Source organism: Excalfactoria chinensis, chromosome Z, assembly GCF_039878825.1.
Source record: "Excalfactoria chinensis isolate bCotChi1 chromosome Z, bCotChi1.hap2, whole genome shotgun sequence".
Lineage (NCBI taxonomy): Eukaryota > Metazoa > Chordata > Aves > Galliformes > Phasianidae > Excalfactoria > Excalfactoria chinensis.
Genome location: NC_092857.1, coordinates 31865437 through 31891824, shown reverse-complemented (window position 1 = coordinate 31891824; position 26388 = coordinate 31865437). Strand labels below are relative to the sequence as shown.

The 26388-nt window shown below is 37.1% G+C and overlaps 1 protein-coding gene across 2 annotated transcripts in view; it reads right to left on the bottom strand.

Moving 5' to 3' along the window:
• Nucleotides 1–11846: 11846 nt before the first annotated feature.
• SH3GL2 (SH3 domain containing GRB2 like 2, endophilin A1) overlaps nucleotides 11847–26388 on the bottom strand; it is an 80913-nt gene continuing 66371 nt past the window's right edge. For both annotated transcript variants that reach the window (XM_072360253.1, XM_072360252.1), the window contains exons 3-9: nucleotides 25785–25857; nucleotides 21168–21311; nucleotides 19187–19320; nucleotides 17586–17744; nucleotides 16004–16107; nucleotides 13971–14104; nucleotides 11847–13325 (exon numbers count right to left, since the gene is read on the bottom strand). In XM_072360253.1, coding sequence (XP_072216354.1) covers nucleotides 13126–13325; nucleotides 13971–14104; nucleotides 16004–16107; nucleotides 17586–17744; nucleotides 19187–19320; nucleotides 21168–21311; nucleotides 25785–25857 — 948 coding nt within the window. In that variant the 3' untranslated portion in view covers nucleotides 11847–13125. The remainder of the gene's footprint in view (nucleotides 13326–13970; nucleotides 14105–16003; nucleotides 16108–17585; nucleotides 17745–19186; nucleotides 19321–21167; nucleotides 21312–25784; nucleotides 25858–26388) is intronic.

Genomic DNA, 26388 nt, shown 5'->3' with positions numbered 1-26388 from the left:
ATTTTTCCTTAGCACAACACTAGCATGAAGTATGCATTTTTACTGTTGACTGACCATGAATAATACTTCCGGTTCTGACACACACAGAAAATGTTGGAAAAATTAAAAGCTTTCCAAAAAGATTGCCAGTATAATAAATTTTGAGTAATTAGATACCAGATTCTGGTATTTTTGGTGCTGGTATTAAATCAGACAAACATCGTGGAAATTATTTTTCTCAACTCTGTCAGTGTCTCTATACCTCCAACTTTTATGACTCAAATTTGTTTTCTCATGAGCCACTTTTGAGACCCTTGGACAAGAAGCACTGAGTTCAGTATATTAATGTTAAAATAAACAAAGCTTCATAATAGGTGCTTTATGAAAGCACACAAAAAGAAAGAAATAAAGCAATCTATTGAGCATTTTCAAATGCAAACAGCATTTCCCTCTTCATCATCAAGATTCTTCTAAGACAGTTGCCTGGATGGTATGCAAGCCTTTCTCACTGCATTAAGGGTATATACAGGTATCCATTTCTTTCTGTCTTGGCCTGGTGCCTATTGCTTAAAGTTGCTGAAGAGCTGAAAGATAAAGCCATGATAGTTTTACATAAATAAGAGCCAAGAGATCATCTGTTAAGAGATTTGTTCTTGTCATCTATTAGTTTGTTCTGTGTATCTCTAGCCAAAAGCTAGAGCAAGCCTTACATGATATACTCTAGCCACTTATGCCATCTGAAGAAGTTGTTTGACATATTTCAAAGGTTACTCAATTATTATTATTACTATAGAAGGAATTCATTTCTTTCCCCAGTTACATCAAAAAGAACTAGGACAATTAAGCTCCTTTCATAAAATGAAAATATGTGGGGAATCCAGAGCTGTGCTAACAATGCTTGACATTAGGAATGTTTTCCATAACAGAGAGTAAAAAAAGAAAAAGCACTTGTATGCAAGCTAGGTGGAGATTTTATGTATGATAACAATTCTATTGCACTGCGCAGTTCTAGCATGCAGTTACAAGTACCTAAATAGAATAAACGAACATTCTTCAGATATAGCAGGGGTTAAAACATCCATTAAAACCTTAAAATCACTTACCATGAAATTACCTTGTTCTTCATGTACTCTATAAACATGCATGTAACTTTAAACTGAAATGGATGAAGTCTGGTAATTTTTCAGTCAAGAAGTTATGTAGGTGAAATGCTGAGATGTTTGACTTTCTAATACCAATGGAACAACTTATGCAGCTGTCCCTGATAGAAAAATTCCTTATTACATTCTTCTACTACAGTAAATAAGTGTGAATCTTAATCTCCTTCAAGCATTAGGAAGGCCAACTATCAGTGAAGAAAAATTGTACCTATACTTGCAGAGACAAATCACATCTACATCCAAACATTTTTGTTTTTTATTGAATGAAGGCTTTTTTTATCAATCATAGAAACAGAATTATAGAGTCATAGAATCACAGAATCATGAAATAGCCTGGGTTGGAAGGAACCTTGAGGATCATCAAGTTTTAATACCTCTGTCATAGGCAGGGTTACCAACTGCTACTTCAAGTACTAGATCAGATTGGCCAGGACCTCATTCAACCTGGCCTTAAACACATCCAAGGACAACACATATACACAACCTCCCTGGGCAGCCTGTGCCTGCACCTCACCACTCTCTCAGTAAAAAACTTCCCCTTAGCATCTAATCTGAATCTCCCTTCCTTTTGTTTAAAACCACAATCCCTCATCCCATCCCTATCTATCCTTGTAAAAAGTTGGTTTCGCTTGTGTTTATAATCTGCCTTTAAATAACAGAAGGCCACAACAAGGTCTCCTCATAGCTTTCTCTTTTTCATTCTGAACAATCTCAGTTCATTCAGCTTGTCTTTATAGGAGAGGGGCACTAGTCCTTTGGTCATCTTCATGGTGACCCTCTAGGCATCCTTTTTAGAAATGAGAAAGGATTTTATCACTTAAAATGTTCTTCATACACACATATCAGGGCTGTTTGTTTAACAAAGAAATGAATATCATTGTTGTGATGTTGTTCTTTCTTCCTTTTGTTTCTCTCTTCATCTTCAATGGTTTGATCCTTTCTTTCTCTACCCTCCGGTTTCCTTGATTTCTTCGGTACCAATTTCTTGTCTTTGAGATTTGTAGAAGCAATTAAACACATATTACACAATAAATAAATACGTATTTCCAGCCACAGAATCTCATCCAAATGACATTACTTGTGTGCCCTGGTGGCGCATGTGGTAGAAGTGCCGCTTGCAACGCTGGAGGCCCGGGGTTCGAATCCCCCCTGTGGCGCAAGTGGTAGAAGTGCTGCTATGCTACACAGAAAGGCTCGAATCCCGGGAGTTGGACTTGATGATCTCTAAGGTCCCTTCCAACTCACACGATACTGTGATACTGTGATACTGTGATACTGTGATACTTAGCAACTGCACTTACATACTGTGACTTACCACAGTCTTTATTTCTAAACAGACCAAGTCACTAAGAGACTGTAGATATATCTTTCCCTATTTTGTCAAATATAATTTCTTATTATATCTATGAATTCGTTAATAGACACCATATATTCACTATGTTATCCCAATTATACCAATAAATATAATTTTTATGCCATCTCTGTCCTGTTATTAAGCTAAAAAAGGAGTGAGTCTTGTCCCTGCATATTTTCCCAGCCTTGAAACAATCAGCAACTCTTTTCCCATGTTTCCATTTGTTCAATTTCTTTGCAAGTGTTGAAGTTAGAAATGTATTTAGTATTTTGTCATCAGTTTCACTAACACACTGTCTTATACTAAACTATCCTCCCTAGTCCTACTTATTAATGCTCATTTTATGTGTTTCAGAAAGATAGTAGCACTATTGCTAAGATAGAAGTGTAGAATTCATTTTACAATGCTGAAAGCAGATCATAAGGTAACAATCTGATAGCAAATATGTGAAGTATTCCTCAATGGATTGGAATTGAAAACTAGCTATTGGAAACTAGCACTTACAGCCTAGGCCTTATTTTGAATGCTTCTTTCCTATAATTCTTACTTAGGATATTGCATCTCAGACTCTCAGAATATCCTCTTGTTTTAAAGTTCGCGACCTTTGCTTTTATGCACATATTTCTTTAAAAATTACAATTTTGTTACCTGACAGTCATTTTTATGTTCTCTTCTTATCAACCTCCTACAGCAACCCAGAATAATATATACAGTTTTAAATGGAGCAAACTCCACTGCTCTGTTCATGTACCAGAAGATCACCATTGTTACTATACACGAAGGTGAAGTCAGAACATAGATATTTCTAGATGGGGAAGAAAACCTCGCAAATCTTAAGATTTTTCTGGTAGCCTACACAGATTGCAGGATTAGAATTTCGATTGGTTAACAAAGAATAACCATGTGTCTTCGCTGTTTCACCTCTAGCCCTGCATAGAATTTTTGGTAATGATTTCAAGATTTATGCACCTATAACTCAGGAAAAGCTGGTCAGATAATGTAGTCACTCTTTTTTAAAGATAAGATTTTACCTAGTAAAAGCATCCATGGTATCTCACCAATGTGGTTATCTGCACTGTGGTAGTTTTCAAAAAGTCAGAAACTATGTTAAGTGTTGTCACAAAGTTCACAAAATATTTCAGCTGGTAGATCAACACTTTGGAGATGTGTTTTGTTGAAAAGTTTAGTTTTCTTGTTCTTAAATGGAAATAATAGAAGTGGAAATTGAGACACTCACAGAAGAAAATGTTGTCAGACTTGATGGGAATATAAGAAAATATCCTGAAGGTTCTTCTCTTGTTGCTCTGAGGGGTGAGCATTCACTCAGAAGTTTCTTGCTATCTGTTATCTGTATTTAGTTTGTGTCAGCCTGAGCAAGAACCTTGGATTACAACTTGCTTGATAGCATCCATCCAGGAATTTCATATTAGCCCTTTCTATCTCCGGTTACTCAGCCAGACTCCTATCCTCCAGCATCTCTTTCTGCCTTCCTCTGTTTACATAGCTCTCACTAGCTGCTGTCTTCAGCAGGGCTAACTGGGTCCTCTAAATTCACAGCGTTAGCTGTTCCTAAACATCATTTCTAGTAAAAGACACTTAGTCTTTTTCCTCTGTAAGTGCAGCAGTGCAGCATCATCTGAATAATGTCATTATAATCTAGATTTTTTTTACAGACCAGGATATCTTTAAAAGCAAGACCAAATAATATTGTAGAAAATACACATATAAGACGTATACATGTATAAGAGAAGATTAAGGACCTTTTACTTGCACATTTACCATTACAAACATAACTGGACATTAGAACACTTCAGTCTCCTTGTTGTTTCAAAAGGGAGAAATTGCAAAATAATAAAAATAATAATGATAACAATAATAATAAAAATAATAAGTCCTCCAGTGTTAAGTTTTTTAAAGAAAACATTTTAGTAGAAAAAGAAAATTATAGTCTTCTCAAAGAGGAATAAAATATTTTGAAGGAATGTAACTTCTGGGGTTTTGGTAATGAAATAATGTCATGTAGCTAGAGGATAGTCAGATAGTGAGGCATGGCTGAGTGAATTTTATTATGGGGACAAAAAAGTGGGATAGACTGTGTCAAATAAAAGAATTATACTTGTGCACATGCACATGCACACATACAGTATTAACATATGTAGTTATGTGCATGATTCCCCTCAATTTCTCATGTCAGATAGTTCAGCTGGCAGAAAAAGCTCTGTCTGGGAACCAATGCTTCAACAGTTACACCTCAGATCCTGTTTCTAAATGTGTCAGATGTCCATACCATGTTTTGCCAGTATCTCTTACTGGAGCATTTCACAGCCAGGTGCTGACTCAGAGAGCTCGATAATACCACACTCAGCCTGTTCAACAGTTTCAGATGTTGTTCTCCTGTCATTTGTTATATCATAGCCCATATGAAGGGTCATCACACTCAGTTCTAGCTTGTATTGTCCTGTTCACTATGGCTCATAATGCTCAGTCACCTACTCCTGATCAAGGTAAAGATTATGATGCTCCCATGGCAAATAAAACAGATATTGAAGATGAAAAGGAAATAAAACATAAATTTAAAAATAAATAAATAAATAAATAAAGGTTGGAAAGGGATGATTAATATAACATGTGAAAAGGATTTGCTTTCACCCCTCACAAGATATTTTGCCATGACAGCTGTGTAAATTTGCCATAGCACAGAACATGTGAATAATTTGGAGTCTAGTCTTCAGAAGCTTTGTGGATTGTCGACACAGGGGTTATAGCCTTAAGAAATGCTCTTAGGTCTTCAGGAAAAAAGGTATCTGCTGAAGCAAGTGCTAAATCAACTGATGGTACTTTGAAAGGACACAGTAATAATGACAGCAAAGATGATTGGTTGCTGGAAGGGATTTTCCAGAGCTCATCAACAAAAAGCTTTCTACTCTGCAAGTTCAAGATACTTGCAGGAACTGTATTGATGATGTCATGCCTGCAGGACAGCTTGTATGCCTTTCCGAGGACAGAGGTATGCAGGTGGAAGCAGCAGCACATATTCATGAAGTTCTAGTCTCCTTTTTATTTTTTTATCAGCCTCTTTTTGCTTTCTTTTTAACCCATTCTAAATAGTCAAAATGATAGCAGTCACTGGAAAAGGAAAAGATGTCTCTGTTATACTGCGAAAAAAAAAAAAATGCAGTTCATCACTGGCACTGCTGATAACTTTGCCACTTCAGTGGAGTCATGCAGGAGCACATATACAGTGTTTTTACTGTCATTGCTCCTGTCCCTTTGACACCCTAAGGAGCTTTTGTCTCAGCTATGCCAATCCCACAATACCTTAGGTTATCATCCTTTTACCCCACAGACTGTTTCCTTTTGCAGGATGATGTGTATTATGGGGGTAGTTTAAAAACTGCTCTTGAGTCTGGTTTTAAGATTTCACAGTGAAGAATTTTCAGCAATTTTTTTCAGCATCTCAGCAGGTGCTTTTTAGCTTAGCTGTTTACCAATATGTATAACTATCGGAATGTCTGAGGAGGACACACCTGTACTGCTTAGAATCAAGCTGCCAATTAATTAGATTATTTTATTAGTTCTCCCAACCTCCCCACCTCTCCTTACAAGTCTTACATTGTTTGAGAAACAAACAAAATACATTTGAAGTCATGCTAAGTTTACAGTGAAGTGCAACAAGGAACCAAAACAACTACTTCAAGATATGCTCTGGAAGAGGTTGGCCTCAAAGGCCCATATGTAAAAGGGTATACTAAAAAGGATTTTGCTACAAGAAGGGACCTCAATTAATATGCATGAATTATGTGGAGAACTTCAGATGAAAGGTGGTATGAATGGTCAAAGAATTCATATTCTAATACATTCCCTGAGACAGTTTGGCCCAAAGCAGGCTTAGCTCTCCTTTTAGCTAGAGGCTGACAGATGTATTTCATGATGAATAATTTGTGCTCGAACGAGCAGTTTCATAAGTGATTCTGATTTTTTAATGCTTTCTGAAGGTGAGCATCTGTAATTCTATTATTATATGGGGGGAGGGGAGAAAAAGTTATATGCATGCATGTGTGCGTCTGACAAATTACAAAGCTTTGTACTGGAAGGATCTGTAGCTAGGAGACAGCCAAAAATAACTTTCTTCAGGACAGATGGGTGATGTGGATATATGGGTGCTATTCAACAGTTCTACTGGACTTTTCAACCCTTTGATATGTTTCATTAATCCACTCTGATGCTCTGCGTGAAAAAATGTTTTCCTACATTATGCAAACAAACAAACAAACAAACAACACCACATACAGATGATGTGTAAGTAGGTAGTAACTTAGGCAAATTCCACAGGTTCAGACTATTTTCCTTTGCTGGCTTGTTTGGTTTTGGTTTTAATTTTAATATTCAAGTTTGAGTGATACTGAAAAAACAACCAGTTATGCACAGTGACCTTCATCAGTAGAAATCTCTACGTTTGTTACAGCATCTTTTATAGCTTCAAATCTCAGGGAGGAAATGTACCTATTTAATGGTTAAAAACATTAAAATTAAATGCCAGAGTGCCCTCTACTGGCCCCCAATACTAAAACCGAGCTAACAAAAATAAAGCATTTGCAGCCCGGCAAAACAATAGTAATAATAATAATAATTTATGAAAAGTTTACTATTTGTGTTAAATTAGAAGCATGCTGGACTTGTTAAAAACAAGTTCTTCCCAGGTCTTGAAAAGATGGTGGAAACATACAATGTATGAAGCTTGACTGTCTTTTCCAGTGGCTGCCAACCACATGCTGGTAGAATAAACCACACTCATAGTCAAACAAACATCTGTATTTATATGCCACTGATTTAAAAAATGCTTTGCAGGCTATGAACACAGAAACAAAATATGCCCGATTACATTATCTACAGACAGTGGAAGACTATAAGTTCAATAGGGACTGTGAGATTCCTGCAGTCCCTCTCTGCTATTGTTTCCCACACTAACCATGGCGAAAGAGATGCTGTCCAATGCTAGGATTAGAAAACAGAGCAATAATTGCTCGCTATTAAGAGGGATCTCCTCACTGCAGAGATCAGTAAGAAGTTTCTTGCACAAACTGGAAATACTTAGAGGTAGCAGCAGGTGATTGCTGATTGTCAGAAGATGACTCACATAGGAATAGTAGGGATTTTAACACCTGACTGTACTTACAGCTTCACCTCCTGGCAATTTCCAGAAGTGTGCATACAGTGCTACAAGGCAGACCAGCAGACTTGTTTTTTCATACATCTTCAGACTCCAATTTTGCAGACAAGCACGGGCACTTGTTATATAAAGCACTGCAGAATTCCAAGAACTTTCCTTTAGACATAAAAATAGTGAAAAACATGTAAGCTGATGGGAGTATTTTTTACTTTGTGGGCCCAGAAAAATAAAGAAAGAGATGCTGATGTTTTTTTGCTATCATTTAATAGGTACTCTGACATGAGCATGTGGAAAAACACACCTGCAGTTCAGGTCACAGTCTAGAGAAATGCTGAAGTTGTGGCCTTCAGATATCTGCCTAAGAAACTGCATCACATTAATATCTCTAGCTGACAAACATAATCCTAATATACACTGGGTGATTCCTCTTACGTTCTTTTTCTGTCTCTGAGATGAATGTTTGGGTATTAAAGCTTAGCAAGTATTGTTAAGCAGGCAAAGAAAACCATCAGAGTTCTAATTTGGGTAAATGCAGAATTTTTTGATTGATTGAACTAGTACTATAGCCATACAGAGCAAACTGTGCAATTTTACCTCAAGGATTAAGTCGCAGAACTTTATGGACATTCACATACATTCTCAACAGATCTGTGAAATTATTATCAGCACCACTGTACATTTGGAGGCCTAGAACTACACACTGCCGAATTTCTGTCTACAATTCTCTGACAATGCTGGAAATCAAGTCTGTGCTGAGTCACATCCCAGGATCTCTAACAGATCTCAGTGTATTTTGGAAACAAGTATGGTATGACATCAATAACCTGGAGATTCCCACGAGGCCCTTCTAGGACAAAAGATAGTAATTTCACAGTGTTCTCTAGAGAGAAATCAGGGAGCAGTTTCTGGGAGGAGGAATACCAAAGAAGCTATGAAATGATCTGTACTGTTCTGTGCCCCTAAAACTTCCTCGTTTAATGCAGCTATTTCAGCTTCAAGCACAGCTGAACAAAACTGCTGCTCTTTTACAGTAAATGTAGTGAGTCTAAGCTATTTTCCATGTAGTGTTTTTATCTTTTTTTCCCCTGAGAAAAACTAAAATGATGGCATATACAGTCCAGCTGCCTTCTATTTACTTTGTAATTCATCTCGCTTTATGAAGAACAAAGCTTAATCCACCTGTTGCCATGCAGGACCCCATGAACTGCCTTTGCGCTGTTCTTTCCTCTGCCCTCACTCATCGAACAGAAACTGAGTATAATGTTAGATGAGAAAGTCATGTGGTGTTGGATGAAGCTGATGCATCAGCAGTTTCCTTTGGGCATCATCACTGATAGATACTGTTGTCTATCGCCATATTATATCCTTTCCTCATGGATCAAGTTTGTAAAAGCAGTTCTGATCACTTTTCACTTTGAGGTAAAAACCTGAGGAATTCCAGGAACATTCACTTATAGAATACACTGCTGTATCAGTCCAGCAGTTTAGAAAATGTTTTTTTCCCCAGTGTCAGATGAAAACTTAGTAATAAGAGAGGATAGCTCTAGCTCTGGAGCTTTCTACCAGCAGAGTGAAGGTACAGGCAGAAGGAGATACAAAATGTCTGACTGGGATCCAGCTACTTAGTGCTATAAATTTGCTAAGAGTGTTTAAGATCAAATCATCCAAGAGGCCTTGATGTAAATAAAATAAAAGTTAAAATTAAAATTAAAATTAAAAAAAGGCTGTAAGTTGGACTGAATTCTGCTTGCAATACTGTGATATCGTCAGATTGCTTGTCAGTTGCAAAGAGCTGGGTTTTGTCAAGGTTTCTGGGTAAGAAATTCAGGCAATTGAGGAACTTTACAAACAAAACCTGTTATCACCACCAGGTTAAGTGGAAACTCAATGGGCACTTTGAGAAACCAAAGTTAATATACAGGCACTTAAAACAGGTATTAAATCCTTGAAATCTAGCCAAAGCATTTGTGGAATTTTCCTAATGCAATTAACTCAGTGTGATCATGCAAGTTGTGTATTGTCATTTCCACCATTAAATACCTCAATGTCCTTCAAGTACTTCATGTTGTCAAGCACTGTAGCTCTAACCATTGCACAGAGTCATTACTAGTCTTCACCTCACTAAACTTTGGAAGCAAGCAATAAAGGCCTGTGAACATACAAGTATTTTGATGCATAGCATATAGCAGTTACAGTTCTGTGACTTCATTAATTTCAGTCGATACTAATAATGCTCTGCCTATCTGTAACAGGAAAAAAAGTTTGGAGAATCCACAGCTGCAACTTTGAGATGTTCAGGACTTAACTGGACATGGCCCTGTATGAACTAATCAAACAACTTCAGAGCAGGAGGTTGGGCTAGCCTCCTAGATAACTCTCCAAATCTGATTTTTTCTTTGATTCTATGATTTTTTTTTTTTTTTTCCAAAAAACTATCATGAAAATAGATGTCGGATGTAATATTTAAGAAATAGATGTCATTTGTAATATTTAAGAAATCCCCAATTAAGCACTTCTGCAGAGTACATTCAGCTATACATATATAGACAAGTGCTACAGATATATGTGTAATTTATTATTTTCTAACCTTTCTCAGTCATACGTCTGCAATTTAGCATCCTCATGGATAAACTGTTAATATATGTGGATCTGAAAACTGGCCGAATGACTGGACCTACCCTGTTATGAATCAATGGCACAAAGACCAGCAGAAGGCCAGCCAGAAGTGATATACCCTAGCAGTCAAAATTAGGTCCAAGTATGTTCAACATCTTCCCTAGTGGTCTGGGCAATTAGGCAGAGTGCAACCTCTATGACTTCGCTGGTGATACAATGTCGTGAAGAGTGCCTAATGTACCAAAGGACTCTGCATCCAGCTAGAAGGGCCTATGCAGGCTGGAGAAACTGGCCAATAGAAAATTAACAGGTTTCAACAAAGGGAAATGTCAAGTAATGCTGTCAAGCTGGCATGTCTAAAAGGAATATTACCAGTTAAACTCTCTCATTCCCAATGAGCAATAAGAAAGAGAAAAAATAAAATGGAAAAGGGCTCAAGGGTCAAGATAAGGACAGGGAGATCACTCAACAATTACTGTTACTGGTAAAACGGACTAGGGAGACTAATGTAATTAACTGCCTATCACTAATAACCTAGAGAAGTGAGAACTAAAAGAAATCTAAAGAAAAAAAAAAATGTCCCCCCATTCATCCTATTCTACCTCCTTCTCCTCTGAAGTTCAGGTGGAACTGGCAATGGAAGCTGCAGTCAGATCAGAACACTAGATCTCTGTTGCTCATCCATGGTCACTCTGGCGCTGCTCCATGTGGACTTCCACCATGGGATGCTGTACTTCCCAAACTGATCTCACATGGGCTTCCCAAAGGCTGCAACAATCCAAGTACTGCTTCAGCGGGGTTCCATAACACGTTTCCCCATCCTTCACAAAATTGCTGCTGCTGCACAGCATTTTTCTCCATTTCTTATATGCTCTCCCAGAGGCACAAGAGTGTCTCTCACTGGTCAGCAGTGAGTTTTCTAGACAGCTAGAACTGGTTCTTATCTAATATAGGGCAGTTTCTGGACTCTTCTCACAGAAGCCACCCCTGCAGCTCCCCCGCTACCAAAACCTTGGCACATAAACCCCATATAGTCACTTTGTCAGTGATGGCAACAAGCAAATTATCTCTCTGTATTTATCTTGGCTCACAAGCTTTCTCTTCCCATTTTTCCTCCCAGCCCACTGAGAAGGGACCAAGAGCAAGCCATTGGGTAGGTGTCTGGTTCTTTCCCAAGGCTAACCCATGGTCATCTCTGTACAACAAAGAATATAAACTCTATGTAACTCTAACATAAAACCCTCAAAATACTGTTACAAGTAAGTCCAAGCATTACTTGGTATTTTTTTAAAACCCAGCATACTTGAGTAGGAAGTATCCTGTCTCCACAAGATTGCATGCTGGTCATAATGACATTAACCTTATGTGCTTGATGTTCAGCCTACCCTATTTATGAAGATCATTTTACATATATGGGTTTCAATTCAGAGAAGCAATGCAATAATACAAAAATCTATTTTTTTCACATTTTCAAGTCAGGCTTGAGAAACACTTTTTCTGAAACAAAATTCTTGTTAGCACAAGAGATTTTTAAACAATAAAATAATAATTCACAAAATTATTCCAGTTATTCTCTCAGCATTTATTTGAAATATCAATATTCCATGATACAGTTTATATATTAAGCAGAAGGGAATTGTCATCATTTCACATCATCCAGTACTGAAGTGGCACGTTCAAAGCAGCACATTAAACCTCTGAAAGAGAGTCTCTATAGTATAGATAAATAGAACTCTGGATTACTAAACTAACAGAACTTTTGCATCTGAAAGAAGGCTGAGAAGCTAGGCACAGCACTGTACACACCAAGTGCAGTAAGGAGGAAAAAAAAGAGTGAACTAAACATATGGGGAAATGTTTTTGCATATACAGCCACATGTCTTTAATTGCTCAACACAAAAAGAATTAAGTTTTATTTAGTCCTCATTGAGGGCAGAATACACACAAATGATGTTCGAAGAACACATGGTAGACAGAAATAAAAGCAGGGAAGATTGTATTTGGTTGGTTTTCCTCCACAGTGAATGAGTTTACAAAGACTATCTGGTGCTTAAGCAGCATGATTTTGTGCCAAACCTTGACAAGAAACAGTTAACACTAATAACAGTTTTATCCCCCATCTTGCCCTTCTACTGGCATTTTATTGAGCATGCTCAAAGTTTCTGAAGGGCAAATTCATGTAGTTTGTGGTTCAAGCTTTTTACTATAGGAATCCCCTTTTTATGGTTCTAAGTTTACCTATAGATGGAAATAGGTCTTTCAATAACAATCAAAAATACAAAAATGAGCAGAGACCAGAAGGGCACACAGTACAGTCGTTCACTTTCTGAGAAACCAGAGAGTCTACATTTATACTGTCTCTGTGAGAATAGCAAGCCATTTTGGTCAGAAGATACAGTTCTTGTTAGTCATGGTTAGACTTGTGTGAACTGTATCATCAGGAAGGGAAAGATGGAATGGCAAGAACGTTTCCCTCTTTTTACAAAGAACTAAGACTGAAAAGTAATACAGTGGTGATAGGCATTATCTTCCCAATACCACCTTCACTTCCTGCTATTTCACCATGAGTCACCTGTTTGGCTTGCCATCATCTTCCCAACATCATCTCAGCAGTACGCTGGTTACCACGAGGCTAGTGTGGCCAAGTGATCTAACCCACACTGTGTTGGCTCAGAAGATACCACGCATCACCACTACGTAGTATGACAACACATAAACCAAAGATGCTCAGTGGGACTTGACGATTCTAACCACTGCAGTTTGCACTTGTAAGGTGTAAGAAGCAGCATTTTGAAAGCAGTGGTACTGACATTACTATCTGGAACAGAGGTGGTGGATCAGCTATCTTAATTGGGTAAAGGAACTAGAATATCGACATAGTTGATGGGGAAAAAACCTGACTGGCCATGAAGCATCCCTTCATACCAGTTTTCATCAATCTGGTTAGTGAGGGTAATGATATCACCCTCTTTAAATCCCAGCTCTCCTTCATTTTCTGGTTCGAAGTCATACAGAGCTCGGCAGCATGGCTGATCCATGTGAGCACCTATGGATAAGAAACAGAAAGAAATAACATTTTAAAATCTCAGCAGTTATGCTATCCTCTTTAACTTTTTACTTCATATAGATTTTACTGTTTCTAGTGTATTTCATATGGCGATGACAGTCCTCTGACAGCATCTAAATCTAGGCAGCTAAACTGTATTAGAAGATAGTTACCAACTTCTGCCAATTGAGAATACTAAAAGATCTAAACTATGTGCAAGCCTACACTTAAAAGAATAACTACTACCAGTTTGGGATCTAATTTTTATCAGTTTACAAAACACAAAAAATGAAGCAAAAGCGAAAATGTACTTCCACTTTTACTGGCACAGAGATGCTTTGCCTGTGTCTCAGGGAAATAGCAAAAGGATATCTTAAAACAACAGTGAAAATAAAACCATGTCTTTATTTGAAATCTTCATTGGTACAGCTATTGTATAAGCTGTCCTATATGCTCCTGACCTCATGAATTTTTGTCCAAGCTTTCCAAAGAAAACCTTCCCATTCCCGTGAAACAACTGAGGATTAGAGCGCCATCAGAACTGCTTTGGTATAGTTTGAAATGGAAAGCTTTCTAATATGATATTTCATTAATATCTAACCATTGGCCTTTTTAAAAATCTTCTCTCACTGCTACTGCTGTTACCTGCTGGTTTTGGAGTTGTGGCATGGGATATTCCTCCATTGTGCTGGGTATTGTCACCACCAGTTGTGAAATCCAGGCTCATACGAGGTTTGGGCTGGTATTCTCTTTTGGGCTGAGATGATGCCTCTTTTATTCTGTCAAAGCATGAAATTAGTCAAATGTCAAGGCTTACTTCCTCGAACAGATGAGATGCACCAAACAACATTTCCAAGGCTAAAACTTAATCTTTGTCAATCAGCCACTCTAAACAAGTTTTGGCACTTGAAGTAATTGTTATTTAACACATTCATTTAAATTATAATAAATTATCACCTGACATGACTCTGCCATTAATTTACTCATCTTTCTTTTCCTCAAAGAATTAGCATTTTGGCCAAGATCCTCTTAACAATAACAAGAGCTCCTAATAAAGGAAACCTTGTGATATGATCTAGCAATGCTTAGGGAATAGCTCTAATAGATTTTTAGCTTGACTGACGCTAGTTATTTTGCTGCTATTGCTGTCAATCCTTAATTATTCAGCAGTTTAATGCCAACCCTTGTCATTTTATGAGGAGACTGTGTGAGAACATATTGACTTTTGCTGCAGACTTTTTCATGTGTAACTGGGAATACTTGCTTCATAGAGACACACAACTCCAGTTTTCCTGACTCTCAGGATAAAAATGTTATGCAACATTCTTTCTAGCAAAGAGAATCTTTTCAGATTCTTGGCTAGATAGAATTCTAGCAATTTATGCAGAACGACTTCCAAATCTGTTTCTAAGATCATGCAGGTAAGAATACCTAAGTCAAGACTTCTCCATTCAAAGTGCAGATATAACAAATAATAGTGACCATTTAGCAGAAGTTTCAAAAGGGCAAATAATTCTCTAAATTGACTTAGCATGAGAAATCTATTGTGAAGAAAGACATCATCACTCTGTGGCATAACTTATGGACTACAAAAGAACATACACCTGAGAACTTTTCAACATTTCTGTACAGAGGTGAATTGCACCCTTCATTTGGAAGTGTAGGAAATCGCTGTTAGCTCCTCGGACAGGCTTATAAACTGTAGCCAGGAGCAGACTATCCACTCCTAATCTCAATGAAACTTCAAGAGTTAAAACTGGATCAGGCTTACAGACTACATACTCTGAGAAAATAAATACCAGCAGATCCAGTAGCACCAGAAACAACGTGTACAGAAGTGACAGAAAACAGCAAAGAACTATCTGCAACCAAAGTGTGGCCTTCATATAGAATACGAACATTGGGAATCATGGCTAGCTTTTAGGAGTAGCCCTTCAGAAACATGAGGAATCTACATTATGTTTCCTTGAAGGATGTGGAGGATACTGGTGAACTTTTACAAAATGTTAACTTTCCTCATCACAAGGACATACAATCTACTTTGTGCTGACAGAAACAAAGCAAAGCAAAGCAAAACAAAACAAAAACAAAAAAAGAAGAAGATTTAAAAGATACATCAATTCAGCATTCCTAGTTTAGTGGATGGTAGAGGTAAACTCACTTAAGTCTCATATCAAGAGCGATTTGATTGAAAAAAAAAAAAAAAAAAAAAAAAAAAAAAAAAAAAAAAAGCTGATTATTTAACAAGGTGGCAATAACACTTTACTGGGAGATCCCCTTCAGGTGGAACAGAATGTACTCTTTTCCTAGCAGTCATTAACATTTCTGAAAGGACCACTTCAGAATTAACATAGGAATGGAAAGGAAAACAAAGTTATATGTACAGCTGGCATCCAGTGCATCTAAATACAAGTAATCAATTAAGTTCAATTAATAGCCTTAGTGAACTGAGATTCTGCCTTCAGCTCAGACCTCATTCAGTCATACTCAGAAGTATTTGCATTTCAAAATACATAAATTTCAATTTGCAGTTACCTACTCAGATAGTTGTTGGTTTTTTTTCATACATACAACTAACACATTCAAAAAAAAAACCAAAATTTTGCATTCTATTCATAGATTTTCTGCCTCCACAGTGCATAAAAGCCAGTTCAATAAACTAAGAAAAAGAGCATTACCTGTCTTCCAGCTTAGAAGTAACTCGCTGAAGGATTTGCGTGGCCTGCTTGTGGTACTCCAATTGGGCTTGTACAAGAGCAGAAAGCTGGCTCACTTGTTCAATCTGACAATTTACATGAAAATGTATCTTAGGTCACATCATTACACATCAGCAATAGAAAACAAACACTGTCACATTGAAACTGCAAAGGAAGCTTTACTTTTTTCTCTAGAAATTTTAGTTCTCCTTGTAGTTCATGAATAGTCACAGATCAGCTTTATGCATTACCATGTCTGATGATCAAAGCTCTTCTCCATGGATCATCTCTAGTGTCTATCTGCACGAACAACAGCCTACAGATCTGCTCAATTACAAAATACTTTCACTTAGAAAGCCAAAATGAGACTAAAATTTTAAGCATAATACACCTTCCCCACTGCAACTTCCTTTGGTATCTTTGAGGGGCACAGAACCATACAGATCAGAGACATGCTTGTTTTGTATTCTGGCCTGTGGAGTAGGCCAAAACAGTGATTTGCAATGCATGCTTGGATATAGGATATTTTTAGTGAAGACAGACAGCATTCTACTTCACAAAGAACAAATCAGCGAAAACTCTTGGGAGGGGAGCACCTCTCCAATGAAGAAAGGCCAAAGGAGAAGAGGCTGTTCAGCCTAAAGAAGAGAAGGCCCACAGGAAACCTCACTGTGGTATTTCAGTAAAGGGAGCTTACAAGAACTATGGAGAGAAATTGTTTACAGTTTGATAGCGACTAGGCAAAGGGGAACACTTTTAAGCTGAAAGATGATAGGTTTAGATAAGATCCTAGGAAGAAATTTTTCACTATAGAAGTGGTAAGGCATTGGAACAGGTTGTCAGAGAAACTGTGGTTCCACCATCCCTGGAGGCATTCAAGTTCTGGTTGGATGGGGTCCCAGGCAGTGCGATCTGGTGAGTGGAAACTGCCCACAGCATGGAGCTCGTAACTGGATGGTCTTTAAGGTTTTATTTTATGATTACATTACTTATAAAGAGAGAATTTAAAAACCTGATAGATATAAAATCCCAAACCTTAGAGTCAGGATTCAGCAGTTATATTAAGTCTGGGTTTCCTATTTGTTATTGCACATGATGAGGGCAGAGATCATGAGGGTTGTGCATTTATGATCTCTGATCTTTACAAGTCTTATCAGCAGCATACATATTTGAACAAAAGCCTCAGATTAAACTCCACAACTGCAGCTAAGTAAAAACCATTATTTACATTTATGTCATTCTAAGAAGGAAGATATTTTGTCTTTCTAAATAATACTGTTTGATTAGGAAGCACAATGGTGTTATAGGGGATTTATCTTCTTTATCGCTTACCTATCAAATACCTATTAAATCAGTCTCGCATGTGCATTCTGTATGTTAATATAGCTTCTGAACCTCTCACAGAGTGCAATGAAGTTAGGAAGTGCTTTCTTATTTTGAGGTTATTAGAATCTATGGCATCACAGAATTAGAGGATTTAGACTGCTTCAAATTGCCTTCACTGCTGAAACAGCACACTTCCATTCTAAGATTCAGCTCAGAGCATAAACAAGAGGTATCTCACATCCATCTCCAGAAGGTTGAACATGCTTGACTCAGCAATTTCTTTTGATTCATCAAATTTCTCCAGAGCTTGGCGAAGCTCTTCATCAGGGAGCTTGCCCTGTCTTTTCTTCTTGTAATCAAAATCCAGACGTCGACCCTCCATTTTCTTCAGGTGATGCTGAAAAACAAAAACACAAAAGAATAAATAAGAATAAAAAGTGTTTCCCAACTTCCCTTGCTTTTATCTACCAGGGGCTCTCTGTAATTTAACTGATACACCATGCACGTTTACAAATACGTGCTGTTTGCTGTACGTCATCCTTTCCTGAGACAGGAAAAGCATAACAATGAGCTGGTTTTACATCTCTCGAAAGATGCACTGGTGTCCAATTATGAAATCTGTTAAGCACTAAAACAGGCCACATACAATGAATAAATACTGTTGATACTTTAATTAAAAATATGAGAGCTTCTGACATATGGTGTGCCCCCAGTGGCGCAGTGGTTTAAGCTGCTGCCTGCGGCACTGGAGGGCCCGGGTTCGAATCCCCCCTGTGGCGCAGGGGTAGAAGTGCCACTTCGCTACACAGAGGGCTCGAAACCTGGGAGTTGGACTCGATGATCTCTAAGGTCCCTTCCAACTCGCACAATACTATGATACTATGATGATGATATAAACTCTCCTTGGTTTGTGAGACACTTTCATGAGCAAAACAACATGGAATACACTTTTAATCACTTTCATGAGATCATCAAAGTATCTTAATGCTATCTTTTATTGAAAATTTTCTGGTTAAGGAATTGACAGATTACTCTTGACATTCCATTTAGCAGTTGCCATGCCACGCTGGCCAAAGAGTAATGTTGCTAGCCAGAATATTTAAGGTCTTGTCAAAAAAAATCAATTTGTCATTTATGACGATTAACTTCATCAGTTTTGTAAACTGTATCAGACTGCCTAAGACATCTTTGTTCTTTGTATATGTAACCATGTGAAAGAATTGTTGATCTCAGAATAGTTATTTATATAGATAAGCATTTGCTGAATTAGGAAGCACTTGTACATTCACTATTATAAAATTAGCCTGTGTACATACAAGAATTTGTCCAATGAGATTTTTCTGTGTATAGATGCTGGGTGATCCTTGGACTATGAACCACACAATTCATGCAGTTGTGCTCCAAATTCCTGGGAATATTTTGGGCACAATTTTTACACAGAAGAAAATAGTGCCAGTCTAGAGGCAACTATCAAAATACAATATCTGCTTATTATACACTAGAAAACTGAATGCAAACATCTCTTCAAGTAATTAGTAAGTGAAACGTATTTTCAGATACAGTACTGTGTTAATGCCCACCAAGGTTATGCTATTCCCAAAAAGTTACAATTTTGGTCTATCTGATTCTAAAAAGAGAGACAGATGTGAAAAGTACTATTCAAAGAAAAAGAGACTAAGTGAGATCATTTGTAAATCTAAGAGTTCATTTAAAGTACATGACTAACAGATTTTGTATATATACACACAATGTAAATATAAGCCTGTATATATATATATATACATATTTATACATATTTGTAAAGTTGGCATTATGAAAATGCCACATTGATGGCAATACCTGTATTTCTCTCAGATCTTTGTCATGGAGATTCTGAAGTGGGTCAATGAAGTTTTGTTTAACTTCCATATCTAAAGAGTCTTTGACCTCAGAAAGCTCTTTCATTGCTTCTCCGACATCTGCAAGTGCTGGTCCTGAAAAAAGACATCCACTTAATCTTAAAATAACTTGGTTCCCATGCACAAAACTGACTCACGGATACAGTTAGCACTCCATTTTCACCTTCAAGTGAAAGAAACAGAGTATGATGCACCATGTGAAAGGGTAACAAGTATTTTACACTTGTACAGCCCCCAGAACTTATGCTTTGTGACACAGCTGAACTTGAAAATTCGTGTTGCATACAGTCTGCCTCCACACACATCTCTTTGTGCATTCATTCGTTGCTGTATTGAAGAAAGCTTTGGAAAATAATCACCTTTATTTTCTCCAGTATGGTCTCAACATTAGGTTTCATATAAAAATAGTATTAACGCAAGTCAAAATTTTCCTACTTGTATCAGTTAAAATGTTGTCAATTTCAAATGTGAAAATAGCTGACCACTGTTTTCTTTTTATTTGATGAAAGATTAATTTGATGAAACTCTCAAGTTTATACACTTAGAAAAGTTCATAAGAGACAGTAAGAATTAGCAGTCTGAGGTCCTCTCAGACTCTCCTGATTTGAGATGTAAGTTGGTGGAGGAAAGTCTACTTTCAAAGAATACTAAGGGACTGAAAACTTAAAAATGCAAGGAATCAGGAGGAGCTTTGTTTCCCAAGCAGGGGATGGATGCCAGGGATGCTCAGCAAAACTAAAGAGCCTGCCAGATCTGAATGAAAAGTGACAAACATTTATAATATCAGTGATTGGTTAAGAACGTAAAAATAATTCCTATATGTATTTTGCTGCATGCTGTTGTAATCATTGGGGAATGTAGAGCAATTTGCACAAACTAAATTCTATTAGTTTTTCATTTTCCCTTTAAGGATGTATTTGAAAATTAGCAAGTAAGAGGCAACCAATTAAAACAAAACAATTAAGTAATCTTTAGTACAAATAAGCCCACATCTGCAAAGGTAGCCAGCTTCTAGTCAACAATCAAGAAAGTGCCTTTTCTATTGTAGATGTCTTTAAGCTGGAAACAACATACTATGAAGATTCAAATAGGAAATAATAGAATTTTCAAGATCCTTTTTGAGAGTTCTGAGTGTTGATAAATAAAAATAGCAAGAGAGAAGCCTGTGAAATTATGACAGAGTGATAAGGGAATCTGCTGGAAATGTTACCTCTTCTACTTTGACCCCTACTGTGGATGAACACAATATAAAATCTTGGTATAACATGTCTCACTCAGGCAGCTGTAAACTCACTTGAAGCTTGTGGAAGGGGAAGAACTTTGCAGGTAGGACAGAACTGGTAACTAGTGCTTTAGTATATTGAAGAGAGCCAGGAAAAAAAGGCTAGAATAATCTATTAGCCTTAATTCTTCACCTGTAATAATTTTTTTGTCTGAGGACAAAAAACATAGGTCACACTGAATGTAATGCCTCCTATTTATTTTCATGAAAACTACAATAGATAACAACACTGTCTGATATAGAAAATTATCTGTTACAAAACATTATTCTTCAAATTAGTCACCACCTATACGTTTTTGCCTGTGATGTACAAACATCTGCAATTCACAGACAGTAATACAATTTCTGAACATATATATTCTCCATCACAATATAGTCCCTGTAGCATAATCTACAGCAAAACCTAAAGCTTCAGTATGGTCCTAAGTGGAAACAATTTGATTTTCATCTGTAAGAAAATATTCCACATAATGTCAGCGGACCTAGACCAACCTCAAAAGAGAAGTCTGATGGAGCAGAACATGAGTTTCTTGCATAATTTCTTCCTTTATGAAACCATAAGGCTTTAATGATGAAAATTACATGTAATATTATTATCATTTTTATTTTGGTGTAATGGAAAGAGAAGTAATCAAATTACCGAAGTTGCATTCTTCTCCAAGTTCTCGGCCAAATTTCAGCATTGCATCTGCCAGCAAGGCTTCAGCCTGAGGGTAACCCGGTCCCTTTTCCTGTCCTCGAATTTTTGACATAGTGTTGATCATACTGAGTTTAGCTCTGGAAGCTGCAACAGGAAAGTGACAGAGGTTACACAGTATTTTGAGTCCATAGACAGAAATGCTTCAGTTACCTGAAACATTACTGTGTATATAACTCTCAGTTCACCAGCACTAAATTTATTTAAGCTTCCTACAATGTGTTTGAAAGACAGTATCCAAATTTGCGATCAAGGTCTGTTTTTCAGGAATGATCTTTGGAGCAAGGAATCAAAATATTGTCAATCACTGACTTTTTCTTTTGCTAGTAGTCCAGAGAAGAGGCTCAGCCCTTGACTTTAATTCAAACAACACAGATAGAAGAACACCAAGATCCCCAGATATGATGTCCAAAACCTTGCGAAATATATACATGTATTAATGAGATTTTGGATAAATTCCCACATTAATGTGTTTTTGAACTCACTTTAGTTTACATTTTATTTCTGATAAACAACTACAGATCAGAAGAAAGCACACAGTCATCTCATCAACTAATGAAAACAAGGAGAGCAAAAATAAATAATTTACCTGAAGATATGTTTTTTTTTTTTTTTTTCAGCTACAGAACGTTAAATTAAGTTGAATTTTACTACAGTTTTTTGCCAGCTGACTGAAAGCGTGTTTTTCCATCTACACTATTGTTTTTAGTAAAGAAGGGCTCCTATGAATGCCTCTGCTGTCCTGGTTGAAAAGATTTGTCTTTGGCAGCAGCTCTGATAAGTTAGCATTTCTATTGACAAAGTGTCAAATAGCTAATGTAAATGCTCAAAACTTGCCCTTATGCACTTTTCTGCAACAAAGCAAACCATTAGCAGTGTGCAGTCAACAAGTGTTTTGCTGTTAATTTATTGTTGAAGACTGTTTATTAAGAGATAGTTCTTGCCATTGAATATATTTCACTTAGTGGTATATACATTTATGCACAGATATAGACATTGTCAATGCACAGAGACAGCAAAATCAGACATATCATAGTACTTATTTTGGCCAGGAAACAGCTAGGAAAGGTTAGTATGTTTTTAACAGATACTAACTATGCTTTTGTAAGCTGTCTCAGTACACTTCAGTGCTACCAGATCAAGCATTTCTGCATTTGAATTTCTTGATGCCTTCTGTTGCCAACCATTGCAAAACAACAGTTAGCAGACTGACTAATCACTATGAGAAACTGAATATTAATGAACTGTGTGGCCATTAAAAATCACATTGAAAGAATAGTGGTAATGGGGAAAAACGCAAGCACAAAAAAAAACTTTGGCATAAACAAAATCAGTAGACTGGGAAATGGAGGAATGAATGCAGTAAGCTGAAATAAAACAGGAACAAATGTGAATGTTATCAGAAACTAAAGCAAAAACATAAGAGGAAAAGTTAAAAAAGGATGTGGCTATGTCCTAGACAGACTATAGGAGTAGGAAGGGAAAGGTGCAGGAAAGAATTAAGCAGATTTTAAAAAAACAAACAAACAAAAAAACCCAACAAAAACAATAAAAACAATAAGGAAAAGGGAAGAGAAAGGTAAGAATGAAAAAAATAATATTTCAATGATTCATTTAATCATTAGTACCAAATCCACTTTCTACACTTAACTTAATTGGAATGTTCAAGTCCCAGATAATCTAGTTTTAGTAGGAAGTCTTAGAATATATCCACCAGTGGCTTAATTTCTTCTCTTTTAAAGTTGATTCCATTAGCTTCCATGGGAGCTGAGGTAAGTCATTGCTCAGTTGATCTAAAAATCCCACCCTGACACATTTCAGTTCTATTGCTTTACTGTGCTAGTGCCATATGCTTTCTTTTCTAATTTATGTCTCAGCCTGTGTGAGGACAGGCAAAGATTTACAAAACAACACATGCAAATATCTTGATTCTCTTTCCAGCTGCACTCTTTCTCCTTTGCACTGACATTCCTGGTGTCGCTATTGCTTTCTCTTAATATCAAGTGTTAACTGACCAACTGCAAAATGTAAGAATTATTTAATTTCATTCTTTATACTGTCAGTGTCTGATTTTTTTCTTTTCAAGTTACAGCAATTTACATCTATGTGAAAAGTATATGATTTTCCTGATGAGACTCCATCATGTTCAATTTTAGCCATTTTTAGATAGCCTTCCCTTTTTTTTTTTCCATAATTGGTGAATCTGCAATGCTAATCTTATCATTCACAATAACTTTAGCCCAATAAATTCACTTTTGTCATTAAAATAATTATTTTCTTTTCCTTATTCCGTTTCTTTTCCTTCCAGCAACAGTCCATTAAGTGTTTAGTGAAGTTGGGCCATGCTTCAAGGCCTCCAGTGTTGATCCCTCAGAATCCCATGAAGATAATTTATCTCTAATAGGGCTGTAATTTACTAGCCAAACGTACTGCTGTTTTCAGGGTATATTCTACTTCTCAAGGAGCATGTGCTGCACCCCAGATCCTCTTCATCTTATGAGAAACGGGTAAACTTCTAAACAAAATCATCTGTTAAGTATTGCTATTATTTTTTTCACTCTTTTCCACCCCACTCTCTCCAATGTAATGTTTCTTTCTGTTCTTTATTAAAATGAGAAAGCAAATAGGAAATACAGGAAATAGGTTGTTTCGGTGTCCCAAATAACATTTTAGTAAATAGTAACATAGTTGTACAGAGAATTTTTAAAGATCCTTTTTTTTTTTTTTTTTTTTCCTTTTATTGAATAAGAATGTTATTTTTCCATGTAATTTGTATTGCTACAGGGAGCTTTTTCCCCCCATTTTGCAGTTGACCTAAACCAATCTAAGATCAAGTGAGAGCTGAAAGAGGCAGTCCCTTGTTCATCTTATTCTATCTGCTACCTTTACCCATCTGTGGTATGAACAACATGATCTCATTTGATATGCAAAAATATAAATCCTGCCTGTTAGAATTTTAATTTTCTGATATTACTCACATACTCCACAAGCAGAAGAAAAAAATGGATTGTTAGAATATGGGAACAGCTGTAGCAGCACAATATTACATCAGCCTCTATTGGCTGAAATCACACCCTGAGATACTTTCAAAGATTTTGCCCTCCACTGTGGTCATGAGCCTCTTTTGTAATTCATAGGATTCATAATCATGCAGATGTATCAGGATGAGAAGCACAAAACAGCCAAAGCTTATTATTCAGTCTATATGATGTTGCACAACAGCAGCTTGACAGTAGTTAAAAATTTTATCACTAACTCCATAATGCCTGTCAATCCTATTACTGAAGAGAGCTTGTTGATGATGAGCAATGAAGCTGTGGACTTGAGTCATAAACAGTATTCCATCTGTTGATATCAAAACTGTTTGACTCATCATTCTTTTCTTTTTAATAGTTCACATGAATATTCTTCCTCCTTTTTTCAACCCACTGACAGCATCATCATACTGTCCTCCTTTCCTCTGCGGTCTAACACATAAATATCACAAAGTAAGCTATACCAGCAGCAGTCCTTCTTCCTACCACATTGGTGGTGAAATACCTCACAGTAGTTTCAATTTGTGTCTAGCTCTTAAGAGATACTGAATGGATTTTGTCTGTACCCCCAAGAAACTCCAAAATACTAATGATAGGCATGTGGCGTAGTTTTGCTTTCAGACTAATCTTGCAGTTGCATCACTCCATTGATTCTGTTGGTGAAGCAGGCATTGACACAAACCCCTTACATTTCCATGTTCTTGAATTTACTGGTTTACTAGTGACTAGATTATCCTTCTTGTGAGATTCCTCTGGCAAGATATCAGCACGCAGCTCTCCATCAGCCTACTCAAAAAGCCATTCTTCTCTCCATGGAAACCAGTTATTTATTTCTACTTCAAAGGCTCAAGTTAGTGAACTCTGATTAGGACTGCAAACACCTTTTTTCTTTTTTTTTTTCTTCCCAAACCAATTCACCACAAATAGCTCTTTTCCATCCCCTCTTTTGTAGCAAGTCTAGCAAAGATGGGAAACAGCTAGAGGACAGTGTGAAACCTGATACTTTTGTTCCTGTACCCTGTAGGAATCACCTAATCTCCTTCAGACCTCTATCATTCTTCCCAGGAACTGAAGTCTGTGCAGATCCTGATCCCCAGCCTAGTTCTGTTCCCATTCCCAGGCAGATACACAGGGCTGGTGCCCAGCTGCACATAGTGGGACCAGCCCTGAGTGAGGCCTTGCTCTGCCTTCCTTGTGAAGACCTGCACCTCCAGTTCCAGAGAGCCCCCAGCCTCATATTGAAGGCTGGCAGATAAACACACTCCATGTCTAAGCACACGTTGTGTCCTTACCTAAAGTAATAATACAACAATAAAATCTTCTGAAGCAATCTTCCATTTCCCTGGCAACATAAAACAGAAGCCCATACTCACCTTTGTCTTTTCAACCCATAGGAACCTCTCACTGATTTGGCATTAATCTCAGCTCTAACATGAGGATGAGATCTGTCAGACCACACAATGCTGAGAAAAAGCATATTTTCAAAATGTTCTCCAAGTACTGTGAGGTTATAAAATTATATTACCTGGGTTGGGCTGAAGATACTCTATTGTCTTCGCCATTATTTCCATAACTGCCCTGCTGGTAACATCCACTTTCTAAAGGACAGAGAGTAAAACAAAAAGAAACGTGAAAAGAGATATGAGACAAGAGGAAGATGTTTTCGTCTCTTCTTTTAGCTCTTGTGAATTCTTTTAACTGTTCTCATCATTTTAATTTTGTGCCCCTGTGAACAACTGCAGAGCAAACCCAGCCTCGGCTCCAGAATGGTGATAGTGCCTGAAAAACTACCACAATAAAAGCCCACCATTTCTGCTTGTAGTAGAACCTCTCTTTAAGTGAAACTATGACTACAGCATATCTTGAGATACTCTATCAGGAATTGACACAATTCATCGTGCTATGCTGATGTTTTTCATTACCCTGGAAAATGTCCATAATAAGGCAATCTATTTGATAGAAAGGTCATTGAAAACTATCTAAAGAATTATTAATCTTTGGTCCTGTAATAGGTGGCAAACTAATGGAAAACACAGATGTAAATCAAAACCAACAGCTAAAGAGAAAATGAGCTGTCCACCTCTTTCAGAGGGAGTTCTAGTAAAACAGGGATAGCAGAGACAAAGTAT